Below are 13,335 nucleotides of genomic sequence, written 5' to 3'. Positions count from 1 at the left end.
TACAACTTGATTTTTAATAAGTAAGGTTTAATAAAGTTTTAATAAGTTATGTGTAAGGCCTAATTTTCTTTATTAATTATAAAATGAAAACTGAACTACAAAGAACGAGAATGCGGAAGTTGAACTGTAGAAATGTTTTCTCATAGATCTGTCGATTGTTGCGTCACATATCTGGGACAGAACCTCTTGAAATAACTTGCATGCATGCAGAGGAGACATTTCAAGTGACTGGCCAACAGGTATGATCAATAGATCATCCCTTTATATTGTGTCATGTCTGAGTGTTGTAACAAATTGTGTGGAAGGAAGATGTACATGGTTCTGCCTAACTAGAGGCCAAATCTATTGAGAGTAATGAAGATAATGGCGTTTTCATTCACACTATGCCAGAACATGGCTGACATTCCATGCTAATGCTGCTCATCTGCAAAACTGGGAATTGGCCCATTTAATTGATGTCTGAGTTTATATTTATTTTCAATGAAGCTGTTTGCAGTGAAGGTTGCCATGACACCTTCGAAAAGTAGTTTATGAGGGTGCCTGGCTGGCTCAGCTGGGTGGAGCGTGAGTGTGTAGCTCTTGGTCTTGGGATTGTGGGTTTGAGCCTTGCATTGGGTGTAAAGATTACTTAAAAATATAAAATCTTAAAAAAAAGGTAAGTTACCATTATGGACCAAGCCATAAAAATATTTACATGTTTTGACCTAGGATTCCTAAAGACATAAGGAAATTAGAAAAATAAGAACTAAAGTGATGTTTGTTACAGTATTACTTATGACAAGATTCAATTGGAAGCAAAATAACTACCTTAAGTTAGGGAAATAATACATTATGACCTTAAAATAATAATTTGATAACTAGAATTAGCAGGATTGAAAAAGGTTTTGTTAAAATGTTAGATGATAAAAGCAGAATACAGATTTGCATTCTTACTATAATTGCTACATGTGAAATGTACATATATAAGAAAATGAGGGGTGCCTGGATGGCTCAGTTGGTTAAGTGTCTGACTCTTGGTTCTGGTTCAGGTTGTGATCTAAGATCGTGAAATCAAGTCCTTGCATCAGGCTTTGTGCTCAGCACGGAATTGAGAATCCCTCACCTGGGAATCTCTCTCTCCCTCCTCTCTGTCCTTCCTGTTCATACTCTCTCTCTCTCTCTCCAAAATAAATAAATCTTAAGAAAGAAAGAAAGAAAGAAAGAAAGAAAGAAAGAAAGAAAGAAAGAAAGAGAAAGAAAAGAAAGAAAGAAAGAAAGAAAGAAAGAAAGAAAGAAAGAAAGAAAGAAAAGAAAGAAAGAAAGAAAGAAAGAAAGAAAGAAAGAAAGAAGAAAGAAAAAGAAAGAAGGAAAGGAAAGGAAAGGAAAGGAAAGGAAAGGAAAGGAAAGGAAAGGAAAGGAAAGGAAGGAAAGAAAGAGAGAGAAAGAAAGAAACGACTACATAGGGATATGTGGAAACGAAAGTTCTTGTGGTTGTTTGGAAGAATTGTGAGTTATTTTTTCTGAATTTTCTGAAATATTACTTTGTCTTTATAATTTTCCAGAGCCTTTTAAAAATTGATAGCTCATTTAATCCTGTCCCTGTCAAATTAATCTATTAATCTAAAGAGAAAAGTGCAGAACAGAACTTCCTTTCTTTTTTAGGTCTAAGCTCTAAAATACAATTTACTGGGTATTCTTGTTTCATTTATCATGGTCAGCCAAAGGACTTACTCCTAATTGCAGTATTAGATGGTAGATGTAGAGCCCTTGGATTTAGAGTTGAGAACAACACAAGTGACGTAAGAGACCATGGTGGCTTGTGTCCTCTAGCAGAAGTATGTTAAATGTTGGAGGTATGTATGCTCCCTTGTAGAAAACAGTGTCAAAGGCTTATCACAGAAGGAGGAACTTTATGAGTGACCCTGCAATGGTCATCTGCTGAACTTTTTTTATAATCAGAAGATCTCTGCTTGTTAAGAGAAACCAAGGTTTCAATAATTGTTGGTCCACTTGAGATTCATCTTGCTTGCGTTGGCTTTAAATGTATCTCAGAATTAAAGGGTTTGATCTGCAGCCATATGCAATCTGCTGTTTCTATCCTCAAACCCTACTTTGTACTTATACAAATACAACTATTTGGCTGTAGTTGTCTGCTTACTCCTTTTATTGTAGCAGAGATATTAGGAATAACTGTACTTTGTCCCCAGGATGGTGATAGATCCCGTTGTCAACTTCCATAACTTGAGAAGCATTTTTTTTCTCAACAACCTTAGCTTTTACTCCTAGTCTTTGCCACCTGTTTCACAAAGGAATCATTTAAAGAAATAGAACATGCCCCTGGGATAATTTGTATTTATTTCTTGACATCTCTGCTTGAGCTATGTCATTTTTATATTTCCTTTATTTATTTATTTATTTATTTATTTTTTTAAAGATTTTATTTTTTTATGATAGTCACAGAGAGAGAGAGAGAGAGAGAGGCAGAGACACAGGCAGAGGGAGAAGCAGGCTCCATGCACCGAGAGCCTGACGTGGGATTCGATCCCAGGTCTCCAGGATCGCGCCCTGGGCCAAAGGCAGGCGCCAAACCGCTGCGCCACCCAGGGATCCCTTATATTTCCTTTAAAATGTTAGATCCTATCTGGGCACAGCTGAGCAGCTGATATGGCTTACAATGGCTCCTGGTTGAGAGGGGAGTCACACTGAAGTCTAGCCTCTGGTTCCCTGACAAGCCCATGTGCCAACTCTCCCTCAAGATTGGGAACCTCATTTTGCTCGTGAAGCTGCCACCTACTTGTCAAGTCCTGTGTCCGAGTGACTGTGCCCACCCAGGAGGAGCATGTAGCTCTAATTCCCTTGGATGGGACATGGCGTGGATCTTATCTGTCTCCTGAGAGCTCTCCAGTGACTTCCTGTCTTCCTGTGTATGTTCCTCATCACATGGGTCCTGGCAACCCTCCTATTTTTCAGGTCCATCCAGGCACACTGGCCTACTGGCTGTTCCTTGATCACACTAGAAATGTTCCCATCTCATCCCAAACGATGCACCCTCGATTTCCTAGTGGCCCCCCTTCCTTGCCTTCTTCACTTCATTGCTTTGATTTTATATGCCACCTTTTCAGTGACCATCTAACACTGTCTATCCTCTTTACCCTTTTTTTATACATATAATTTATCATGATTTAAAATATCTTATCATTTACTTGTATGTTTTTTATTTGTCACCCTCCATTATACTGTGAGCCCCATGGAAACAGGCATATTTATCTCTTTCACTGCTAGCTATTTCCCCGGCTTCTGGAACATAGGTACAGTGCTTGGCACAGAGTAGGTGAATCAATAGCCATGTATTGGTTACTTGGTATCTCGGAGCCTCAGTTTCTCTAGCTGTATAATGGGAATAATGTATTTTATTTTACTGAAGGGTGTGTTTTGGAAGGTTAATACTAATATATATCAAGCACCTAAGACAGTATCTCAAAAATGTATATGCCACGTACTGCAAGATGTGTGTATATGTTACTACTACTACTACTACCGATACAACTACCTACCTACCACTATTACTACTAATATCACTGCCACCACTACCACTATACTCTGACTACTGCTGCTACCACAACAACTACACCATCTCTTGTGTTACAGTGTACAATACACTCTTTGTAGTCTAACTCTTTGAATTATGCATGGAAACAACTTTGTTGAAACAGTGTTTCTGGACTAAAGACCATTGCTCCCTGGATAAAGGTTTGTATGTAATAATGCATGCTATTTAGTTGTAGATCAGATGAGAAGAAACAGTGGGTTTTGTTCCATGTATCTCCACATTGGCCAACTTGGGCCTTATGTGTGGGAAGCAGTTCATTGTTGTTTGTCGAGTTGAATAGGACAGACTTAAGTTTGGTCTCCAATATGATTCTGATAGCTGAGATTTTGAAATGGACACCTGTATATGTTGTATCTCATTAGATAATTTCTGCTGCTGAAACACTGACATTGCATCCATCTAGTAAAATTGCTAAGGAAAATCTAGATGTATTTTGTGAAGCTTGGGAATCCCAAATTGGTGACATGTCAACACTGCTAAGAGAAATCAATGATGTGTTTGAAGGAAGACGAGGTGAGAAACTGTCCTCATATTTAAATATATTATTATTTTAATTAACTCCATTAGTTTTTTAATGTCAAACTTCAGTTGTAAAATGAATTATCTTGTTATAACCCAATAGGTTATTTTTGTAGTAACATATCTTCACAGAAGATATGTGAAAGATTGTGGAAATGTTGTGTGTCCTTCTTTATTGTAGTATGTAAGCAGTATAATTTCTTGTACAATAGTATAGTAGATTTCTTTGAATTAATATTAATATTCTAGTTTTCCTATTGAAATTCAGTCATTTTATATTTTATCTAAATTGCTTCTCAGTTTTAGTACAAAAGCTCTTCTGTAATACAATTATTCTCTGAGTTAATTCTGCTAACTTCATAATGAAATGAATGTAGTTATTTGATTTTTGAATTGCTTTCCTTCCACTTGGATTGAATCTCTTTCTTTGATGACTACATAATCTTGGAATATTTCCTGTGGTGGGTAAGTTCATTGGTACTTCTACAACATGTAGAATAGCACTGCACAATGTATAGGAAGGCATTGTTTTTATTATTTTAATGACAATTGGGAGTTTTGTTTATTTTCCATTGTATCATATGTCCTCTTATTTATGTTTATGTGTTTTCAAGTATTTGTTTCCCTTTTGAATGGCTTCTCTTAGTGTCAAGCATGCTTTTTTTTTTTTTAATAAGATGTCCTTCAAGTCATAATAACATCACATTACATAATTATTTGTTGTTGACTTGAACATCTAAACATTTCATATTTTTAAAAATACCTATTTAGGATGATTGCTGATTTACTTTTAAAAATCAGGAAATGATAGACTTTGTAAATATAGTATAATTTGTGAAGTATAATAAATGTTTACCATGCTTTTACATTTAAAGATTTCTGTGAGAGCTAGTCTAAATGGCTTATCATTTTGATGCTTTTATAAAATATTTATAAGCACATGGATTTTTATGTGAGGCAAGTTTCATATATTAAAAGGTAAAGTGATGCTGTTGATCTACATTTGAAGAAGAATGGTCATTTAGCTGTAGGACTTGTTAAGGAAATGAAGAAAGTGACTTTCTCATCTTAGCACTAGTACCCACTACAGATAGACCAGAGCTGAAACAGGAAAATCCTAAACTTATATTTGGACTATATGGTCTCTGTGGTTTCTTTTCCTTTCAAGCTTTCAAGCTGGATATTATGTGAATGGTCTCTTCTTTAGGTTTGGGTAACCTAACCTCAAAAAATCAGGGTTATCTTAACTTCCTTAGGACTGAAAGAAATTCCTCTTTAGGTGGGAAACTGCTGCCCTGATCAATGGTACATCCATCGTTTAACTGGTAAAACATCTTGCTGTTCAGAAGGATCCTTCCGTGGAGTAACTGAGACAGAGTTGGTTGATTTCTTGTACTGCCTTTTTTTGTCCTGACATTTATCATTAAGCTCATAAGAATAGCTTTTCTGACAAAGAAGCCCAACTCTGGGTTTGCTATTATTGCCTGGGCTGAGTCCAGTATCACAGTGCTGTTTTTCCTGTTCTGTGTGGTTAATATGACAAGCTTGCCAGTTACCTTGCACCTGTCCACTACTTTCCATACAAAGGGCTGACTGTATTCTTCAGATCCTGATTTCTCTCTGCTACTGTTATAACTCATGTTACAGCTATTATTGAAAAGCCTTTGCTGTATTCTAGCTACCTTTGTTCTGCCCTGAATATCTTGACTCTCATTACTAGAAAGATTATCAGATATGTTTGCAAGGATCCTTTCACCAACCAATTAAAGCAAATAACATGGTAAGAATGAGAAAGGGACTCAGAGCTAGGTCATTATCCCTCTTACCCTGAGACACCCAAATTTCACAGTAGGGCCTTCTGGCCTTGTTTTAAGAAGTCAAAAATCAATACTTGTCTTCCTACCTTACTCTCTTCATTCATTTCTGCCTAGTTACTCAACCCTCCTGGGAAGCTGTGGTCTTCATATTAGAAAGGACTAGATCAGAAAGACTCCACTTTCCTTTCGTGATGAATATGTAATCATAGCATTTAGAATTTGAGATTATTTTAGATAACTAAATGTTAAAAGAAGCTGTCTTTCACAGCTTGCAGACTCCCTGTCCTTTAAAGAGCCTGAATTTCTCTTGTTCTCTTTGAACCATCTTAGAATTAAATATGACTAGGCTTCTGTGTATAGGATGCACCTAAAAGTCCTGTTCCATAGCCCTGAGCCTATCTTACCACTTGGCAGATTGGATGCTAAGGTTCTGTTCACTGAAATGGGAAGCATAGGAGGGGGAACATGCTTGTCGATAAATATGAGCTTATTTGGGGGACCTGGAGTTTGAAACAGGGAGTGACCCATCCAGACAAGAGATGATGAGATGCTGATAGTAGAAATGGAGATGAGAGTGCTGATTTAAGAAGAATTCTGTAAGTCATATCGGTGATCACTTGAATGTAGAGGTAAGGGAGAGTTTAAGGGTTACAACTGGGTTTGGATTAGAATACCCCAATCTTACTCCTGTGGTTAGCTCATGATCGCCTATCCTTCAGTAGTTAGTGATTCATTTTTAGCAGGTCTGGGGACATGATCATTCTGATCATGCTATTAGAGCTCCTTCCAGAATCAAAGAAACTAATGTGGGAACTTCTAATAGGGAATTATATAACACATCTTTAGTGAAATAGGCTTTTCTGACCTTGGGAAATTAGCATTAGTTTGTAGAAATGCAGACGAGTTCTGGATATTGAGAACGAGAGCAGCATTTCTCATTTAGGTTTTCATCAGAGATCATTTTGGTACTCCCATCTCATGAGAGGGGCTCTTGAGCTTAACTCTGAACTTAGTTTTTCTGGACATATAAGGTGAGAAGTAAAGATGATACAGTTGTGTTGGTTTAGGGACTATTAAAGGATTTAGGGAGTGCTAAACTTATGATACCTCTGTGAAAATAGTGCTTTGAAAACAGTTTTATAATTCAAATATCGACTCTATTTTCCCCATAAATATTACTGTTTTTCCAGTTACTTCTAATGTTTATAACATATTTCCACCAGAGATAGAAATTGTTAATGCCACTTCTTTAATTTGATATGATAGCTAAATATAACTGAGTATGTTTGCTCTACTTAGAATCAATAGCAATAATTAGGCTTGTATGGAAAAAACAACTATGAAATTAATTATAAAATGATTCAGATTAATGATTTTTGATATCTTTATCAACTTGTTTGTTTTTTTGGTATGATTATCAACTAAACTTGGCTTATATTGGAATTGGAGGAAAGAGAGACAACCTTACCTGCATAGCATTTGGGGGGAAAACTATCTTGAATGATTAATTTTGCAATTATCATCAAGTATGCAAATCATTCTGAGTTCACCTGAAAGGTGGGAATAAGGAGCAAAACAAAGTATCTGTAAGACAGTCTCAGGGACTGGAAGTGCCAGGTGATTAACTGGTGATCGTAATGCTAGCAAACCAGATTATATAAAGGCTCCTTTTTTCATTGCATTTATTTCTCCCAGCTTTTTGGTTTCTTTAACTCTTTTGTTTCTCTGAGAAATAAGAGATACTAAGATAAGTAGCCTTTTTTTTCTCTTGGAGAGTAAATATGAACATTTCAGGGTCATAGGTACTATGCAGGATCACAAGAGTGGATAATACAAAATTGCTCATGCCTAAGCTAATTATGCTTAGGTGATGATTATGATTGTTTCTGCAGCTTATTAAGACCACTTTTTAGGGATATTATGGGAAGGATTTGGACTTTGTATTAAGATATATGGGGAACTTGGAGGTTCTAATGACTTAAAGTCTTCTGTTAATTTTTCACAGCTAAATCAGGCACTTTTTATATCAGGTCTAGGAGACAAGGCATGGAAATGATGGCTTCTTTAGGTTTATTTTTCTCTCACAATTCTGAATATGGAAAATCATTAATAAAATTCCCTTACAATTCTGACATTACAAGGAAATGATTTGAACCATAAAACTATTCCCAAGTACCAATGGTTCATTTTCTAGATCAGCACTGTTCAACAGAAATATAAGGTGAGCCACGTATGTACTTTAAAGTTTTCTGGAGAAAAATTTAAAAACAAACAAGCAAAATTCATTTTAATGTTTTTTACTTAACCTAATATGTCCAAAATATTGTTTCAGCTTAGAATCGATACTTAAAAATTATTAATGAAGTCTTTTACATTGTTTTTCTCCTTTACATTAAGTCTTCAAAATCTAGTATGTATTTTATACTTATAGCATACCTCAATTCAGACGGGTCATGCTTCAGTTGCTCAGTAGTCACGCATGGCTACTGGATTCCATATTCAACGGTACAGTTCTTTTTTTTTTAAGGTTTTATTTATTTATTCATAAGAGACACACAGAGAGAGGCAGAGATATAGGCAAAGGGGGAAGCAGGTTTCCCACGGGGAACCCAATGTGGGATCCTGGACCCCGGGATCATGCCATGAGCCAAAGGCTGACACTCAACAGCTGAAGCTACCCGGGTGTCCCCAACTGCACAGGTCTAGATGAAAATTTAAATATGTTATGAACAGGCACACCTTGCTTATGTAACAGTCATTCTATAAATAAGTGTATGACTTAGTGCTCTTATACTGTATTTACTTTTATTTGGTGAAACTGTATGAAATTGATGTTCTTGTATTTTAAAGTGGTCAAATATCAGCAATTTCATATGGTTCCACCTAATGTATTACAGTTGAACCAACTTCCTTCCATTCCTTGAAATCGAGAAGCAATTACTGTTCAATCTTACTATGAATTCTTTTCCCAGATATAACAAACTAGGCTTTAAAAACAATCTCCCATCCACTGTAACCTGACTCTATCCATGATCCAGAAGTTTGAAACATGAAAGCACAGGGATGAAGTGGGCGTCCCACGCCTCCTTCCTTTCCTTAGTTACTGTGCTTCCTGTGTTAATTCACAGCCCACGGACTGTTACTTGGTTTGCTTCATCCTCCTCTCTTGTACACTAGAGTTGCTCTCTTCTTTGGACGAATACTTTAAGAAGTTAGCTGTGGATGATTTGGTTTGATACCCACAGAAAAGGAAGCAAGCACTGATAACTGGTACTGATAAAAGAAGAACCTGGTTTTATTAGAGGCAGGCCGCTATAAAAGATTTCACTAAGAATGAAGTTTGTCGTGAATATAGGTAAATATCACTGAGATATTTTGCCTTTCTGCCATTATGTTGGGGGAGGTAGAGATTGTCCAACCAGGTACCTTAGAGATAAACTGTTGACAACCTTCACGTTCACCAAATTACGATTTTGTTTCTGAAACACAGGTAATCAGTAGACTAAATTATCGAAACTAAGGTACTAACATTCCTTTTTAATAATATTTAAAAAATTAAATGTGAATAATAAGAAAAACACTAATAGAAAATTTTTAAAGTTATATGTGTTATTTGTAGGAGAGAAGTATGGCTACCTGTCACTTCCGAAGCCAATGGTAAGTAGAAGAGCTTTGTACATTTGGAATGTTTTATTCAGAATTCAAATTATAAATTTGAAACTGACACTGATGCATCTGACTGTATTCCAAAATAGTGTCCACTAGGTGGCCAGCTTGGTGACATGTATGAAGATGGTTTCTCTACCTTTTCAGGCCAGTTCCCTTTCAGTCTTCATTAAGCACTTTAATAATAATAATTTGTAAATGTAAAAATAAAAATAACAAAAACACAACTAAATTTAAAAGAATAAAACAGGTGTAAAATCCTAAATAAAATAAAACCGGGCTATTTCTTATATGCTTTATCAGTTGTTTTATAGTCTAGCAGACTAAGGAGGAAGGTACAGGTGGTACAACTATTTATACAAGGAGGGGCCAGTCAGAGATCACTGATCATTCTCTGTTTTCCAGTGAATGCAGGGGCAGCTTGTATTTGTACATGTGTGCAGCTTTCTAGTTTTCCCACATTCATTTTTCTGTCCTGTTTCCTCTATAGTAAGCAACATTAGAAAATCTCAAAAGGGCTATAGTAAATGAGCAAATATAAACCATGAGACAGAAAAAAAAAGGAATAGTTGAGGCTCTTCTGTTTTGCAGTGAAACTGGTAATAGAATAGCTGGTCAGATGTATCAGTCATGGTAATAACAAGGGAAACAAAAAACAAGAAGGTACACATATACCTCAAAGGTATTGGTGATGACCTGTTTCTTAAGCTAAGGAGGCTAGGGTATTTTGTTTTATTATGTTATAATTTATACTTTGTGTACATCTACTCAATGTGTGTATGTGAGTCTGTTTATAGTTTAAGTAAATGTTAAAAAAAAAAAAAAAAAAAAAGGCTACCAGCCTCTCCTGCCCTTAATGTACACTAGGCCCAGCCATTCTGGAACTCCTGCCCAAACTAGGGGAGCTCCCACCAGACCTCAGAGTGAGTGGAATGGCCAACCTGGGCTGCCATCTCCTGAGAGCTTCTGCATATATTTTTCAAAGAAATGTTGCTATTGGTAGTTTCTTTCTTTCCTTCTTTCTTTCTTTCTTTCTTTCTTTCTTTCTTTCTTTCTTTCTTTCTTTCTTTCTTTCTTTCTTTCTTTCTTTCTTTCTTTCTTCTTTCTTTCTTTCTTTCTTTCTTTCTTTCTTTCTTTCTTTCTTTCTTTCTTTCTTTCTTTTTCTTTCTTTCTTTCTTTCTTTCTTTCTTTCTTTCTTTCTTTCTTTCTTTCTTTCTTTCTTTCTTTCTTTCTTTCTTTCTTTCTTCTTTCTTTCTTTCTCTTTCTTTCTTTCTTTCTTTCTTTCTTTCTTTCTTTCTTTCTTTCTTTCTCTTTCAAGATTTTACTTATTTAGGGACATCTGTGTGGCTCAGTGGTTGAGCATCTGCCTTTGTCTCAGGTCGTGATCCCGGGGTCCTGGGACCAAGTCCTGTATCAGGTTCCCTGTGGGGAGCCTGCTTTTCTCTTTGCCTGTATCTCTGCCTCTCTTTCTGTGTCTCTCATGAATAAATAAAATCTTAATTTTTTTTTTTTTTTTTGAGAGAGAGAGAAAGAGCATGAGGGTGAAGCGGGGAGGGGGAAGAGCAGAGGGAAGGGGAGAAGCAGCCTCCCCATTGAGTAGGGAGCCCAACATAGGGTCAGTCTCTGTACCCTGAGATCATGACTTGAGCCAAAGGCAGACGCTTAACCAACTGAGCCACCCAGGTACCCCTCTATTCTTCATATAAATAGGCATCTGTGGACTAGCCTGGTAACCTACCTACAAAGTTTTCGCCTTTCTTAGGGGAACTATATTCTGAGTTCCATATAGCTTACACAGAAACAAACTTGCTGTTTAAAAATAGGGGCCCATTAAATATGTTGATTCAAATACGAAGTTCTATGTTCTAAGTATAATTTCCGATACAGCCTAAAGTAGAGGATTAGAAACTGGGATGTCAGTGACACTAGGGTGCTGAAATTTTGCCCTCAAAGGGAAATTGGTTAAAGGAACTGAACTCCAGAGTCATAACATTAGGGATATATGGAAAACTACATATAGTGGTTAATTTTATGACATCGTGTCATAAAAGTAACTCAACAGATGGGCCAGGAATGATTGAAGGTATAGCTGGACCCTTGAAGACTACAGAAGTCTTTTAAGTCCTTCTGGGACATGATCTGCTTTCCCTGGTCCCCGGTTTCTAACTACCTACCTGTTCAAAGCTGAACTCACATGCTAGAAGAGTATTTGCAATTAGTTGTTTGTTTTAACTTAATTTAATATAGTTTAAGTATATTCTGAAAAATGTTTAAATTAAAATTTAATTATAGGTAATTTGTTTTCTATTACTATTGTATTTCCTCACAATTAATTCTTTGGCTTTTTAAAATGTCTTAATCTTTTTATTGTCATAGAAGAATAATGCAAACCTGAAATCGTTAAAGCCAGACAAGCTTGACTCTGAGGTAAGATCTTTTTCTTTTAACAGTTTTACATCTAATCTTCCTTTTACATCAATAATGATAATATTGTCATGATTAAAATATATATTTTATAGGAGCAAGCCAAGATAGCAAAGCTTGGACTTAAGCTGGGTTTGCTTACCTCTGATGCCAACTGTGAGATCAAGAAATGGGAGGATCAGGAAAATGAGATTGTTCGAAATGGGCGGAACATGTCCAGTATGGCCTATTCTCTGTATTTATTTACTAGGTAAATATAGTTATATTTGATTTTTAAAAAATCAATTTAATAATATTTGCTGTAAGGAAAAACTTGTATTAAATCATTGATAGGTTAAAGATTATTTCAAATATATGGTAAAAAAGAATGTAAGTTCTTATGATAATTAAGTGAATGCAACAAGAAGACCTTTATTTAATTAGGATTTAGATTTAGAGGATAACTCCTCTAGGTTTGTGTCCTGATCTTTTCAAATTTTTGAAATAATTTTGGCATTGGATTTTTGTCATTCTGTATATCCTTGTCTCTCCTAGCCAGCATCAGGAAGCTTAGAAGACATGCCTTTTAACTCTTTATACAAGTGATTGATAACTGATTAGATAATAGAGATCAAAGAATAGGACCATAAGGACTACCAACTCAGTAGAGTGCCAAATCCCCAAGAATCAGTATTCATTATATAGCAGAGAATTTTCCTAACTTTGCTGTTACACAACCTACATTCTCTGTCTTGTTCACATTACAAGACTCTTGATCAAATGCCTCATAGAAGTACATGTTGATCACATTCCACAATCTTCTGTTAAAATAATCTATACATATGGTATAGTAATTCCATGTTGCTAAACATTTATCAGTTCTCTGCTCAATAATCTGTTCTAGAATTTTCTCAGGGAATGATTTTAAACTTTTCACTAATTTTCTGAAATTAATTTTTTAAATTTTGGAAACCTGGAAAATACTTGATATCTCTAATGCTATGGCTCTTCTACTTGTTTTGATTTTGAAAATATTATCAGCAGTGGTTCACACCTACAGGTAGCTTCAGTATTCTGGGATATAATCTATTTCATCTGAAATCTTTTTTATTCCATTTTTTAAAAAAGATATTTCTTTACCTTTAGAGAGAGAAAGCATGCACTTGTGAGCAGGGGAAGGGGCGAAGGGAGTGAGAGGCAGAGAATCTCCAGCAGACTGTCCTCTGAGAGCAGAGGCTGACGTGGTGCTCGATCTCATGACCTGAGCCGAAACCAAGAGTCAGTCACCCAACCGACTAAGCCACCCAGGCACCTTTCATCTGGAGTCTTAAGCTCAACTAA

The 13,335-nt window shown here is 36.0% G+C and overlaps 1 protein-coding gene and 1 long non-coding RNA gene across 5 annotated transcripts in view; one reads left to right on the top strand and one right to left on the bottom strand.

Moving 5' to 3' along the window:
• Window positions 1–13,335, top strand: part of CTNNAL1 (catenin alpha like 1) — a 61,050-nt gene that overhangs the window by 39,679 nt on the left and 8,036 nt on the right. For all 4 annotated transcript variants that reach the window (XM_049116362.1, XM_025432632.3, XM_025432631.3 and 1 more), the window contains 5 exons: window positions 147–239; window positions 3,952–4,102; window positions 9,545–9,582; window positions 11,968–12,018; window positions 12,111–12,265. In XM_049116362.1, coding sequence (XP_048972319.1) covers window positions 147–239; window positions 3,952–4,102; window positions 9,545–9,582; window positions 11,968–12,018; window positions 12,111–12,265 — 488 coding nt within the window. The remainder of the gene's footprint in view (window positions 1–146; window positions 240–3,951; window positions 4,103–9,544; window positions 9,583–11,967; window positions 12,019–12,110; window positions 12,266–13,335) is intronic.
• The window catches only part of LOC112650019 (uncharacterized), a 46,695-nt gene that overhangs the window by 30,865 nt on the left and 2,495 nt on the right, over window positions 1–13,335 (bottom strand). The window lies entirely within an intron of this gene.

Source organism: Canis lupus, chromosome 11, assembly GCF_003254725.2.
Source record: "Canis lupus dingo isolate Sandy chromosome 11, ASM325472v2, whole genome shotgun sequence".
Lineage (NCBI taxonomy): Eukaryota > Metazoa > Chordata > Mammalia > Carnivora > Canidae > Canis > Canis lupus.
This window is presented reverse-complemented; position numbering and strand designations above follow the sequence as displayed.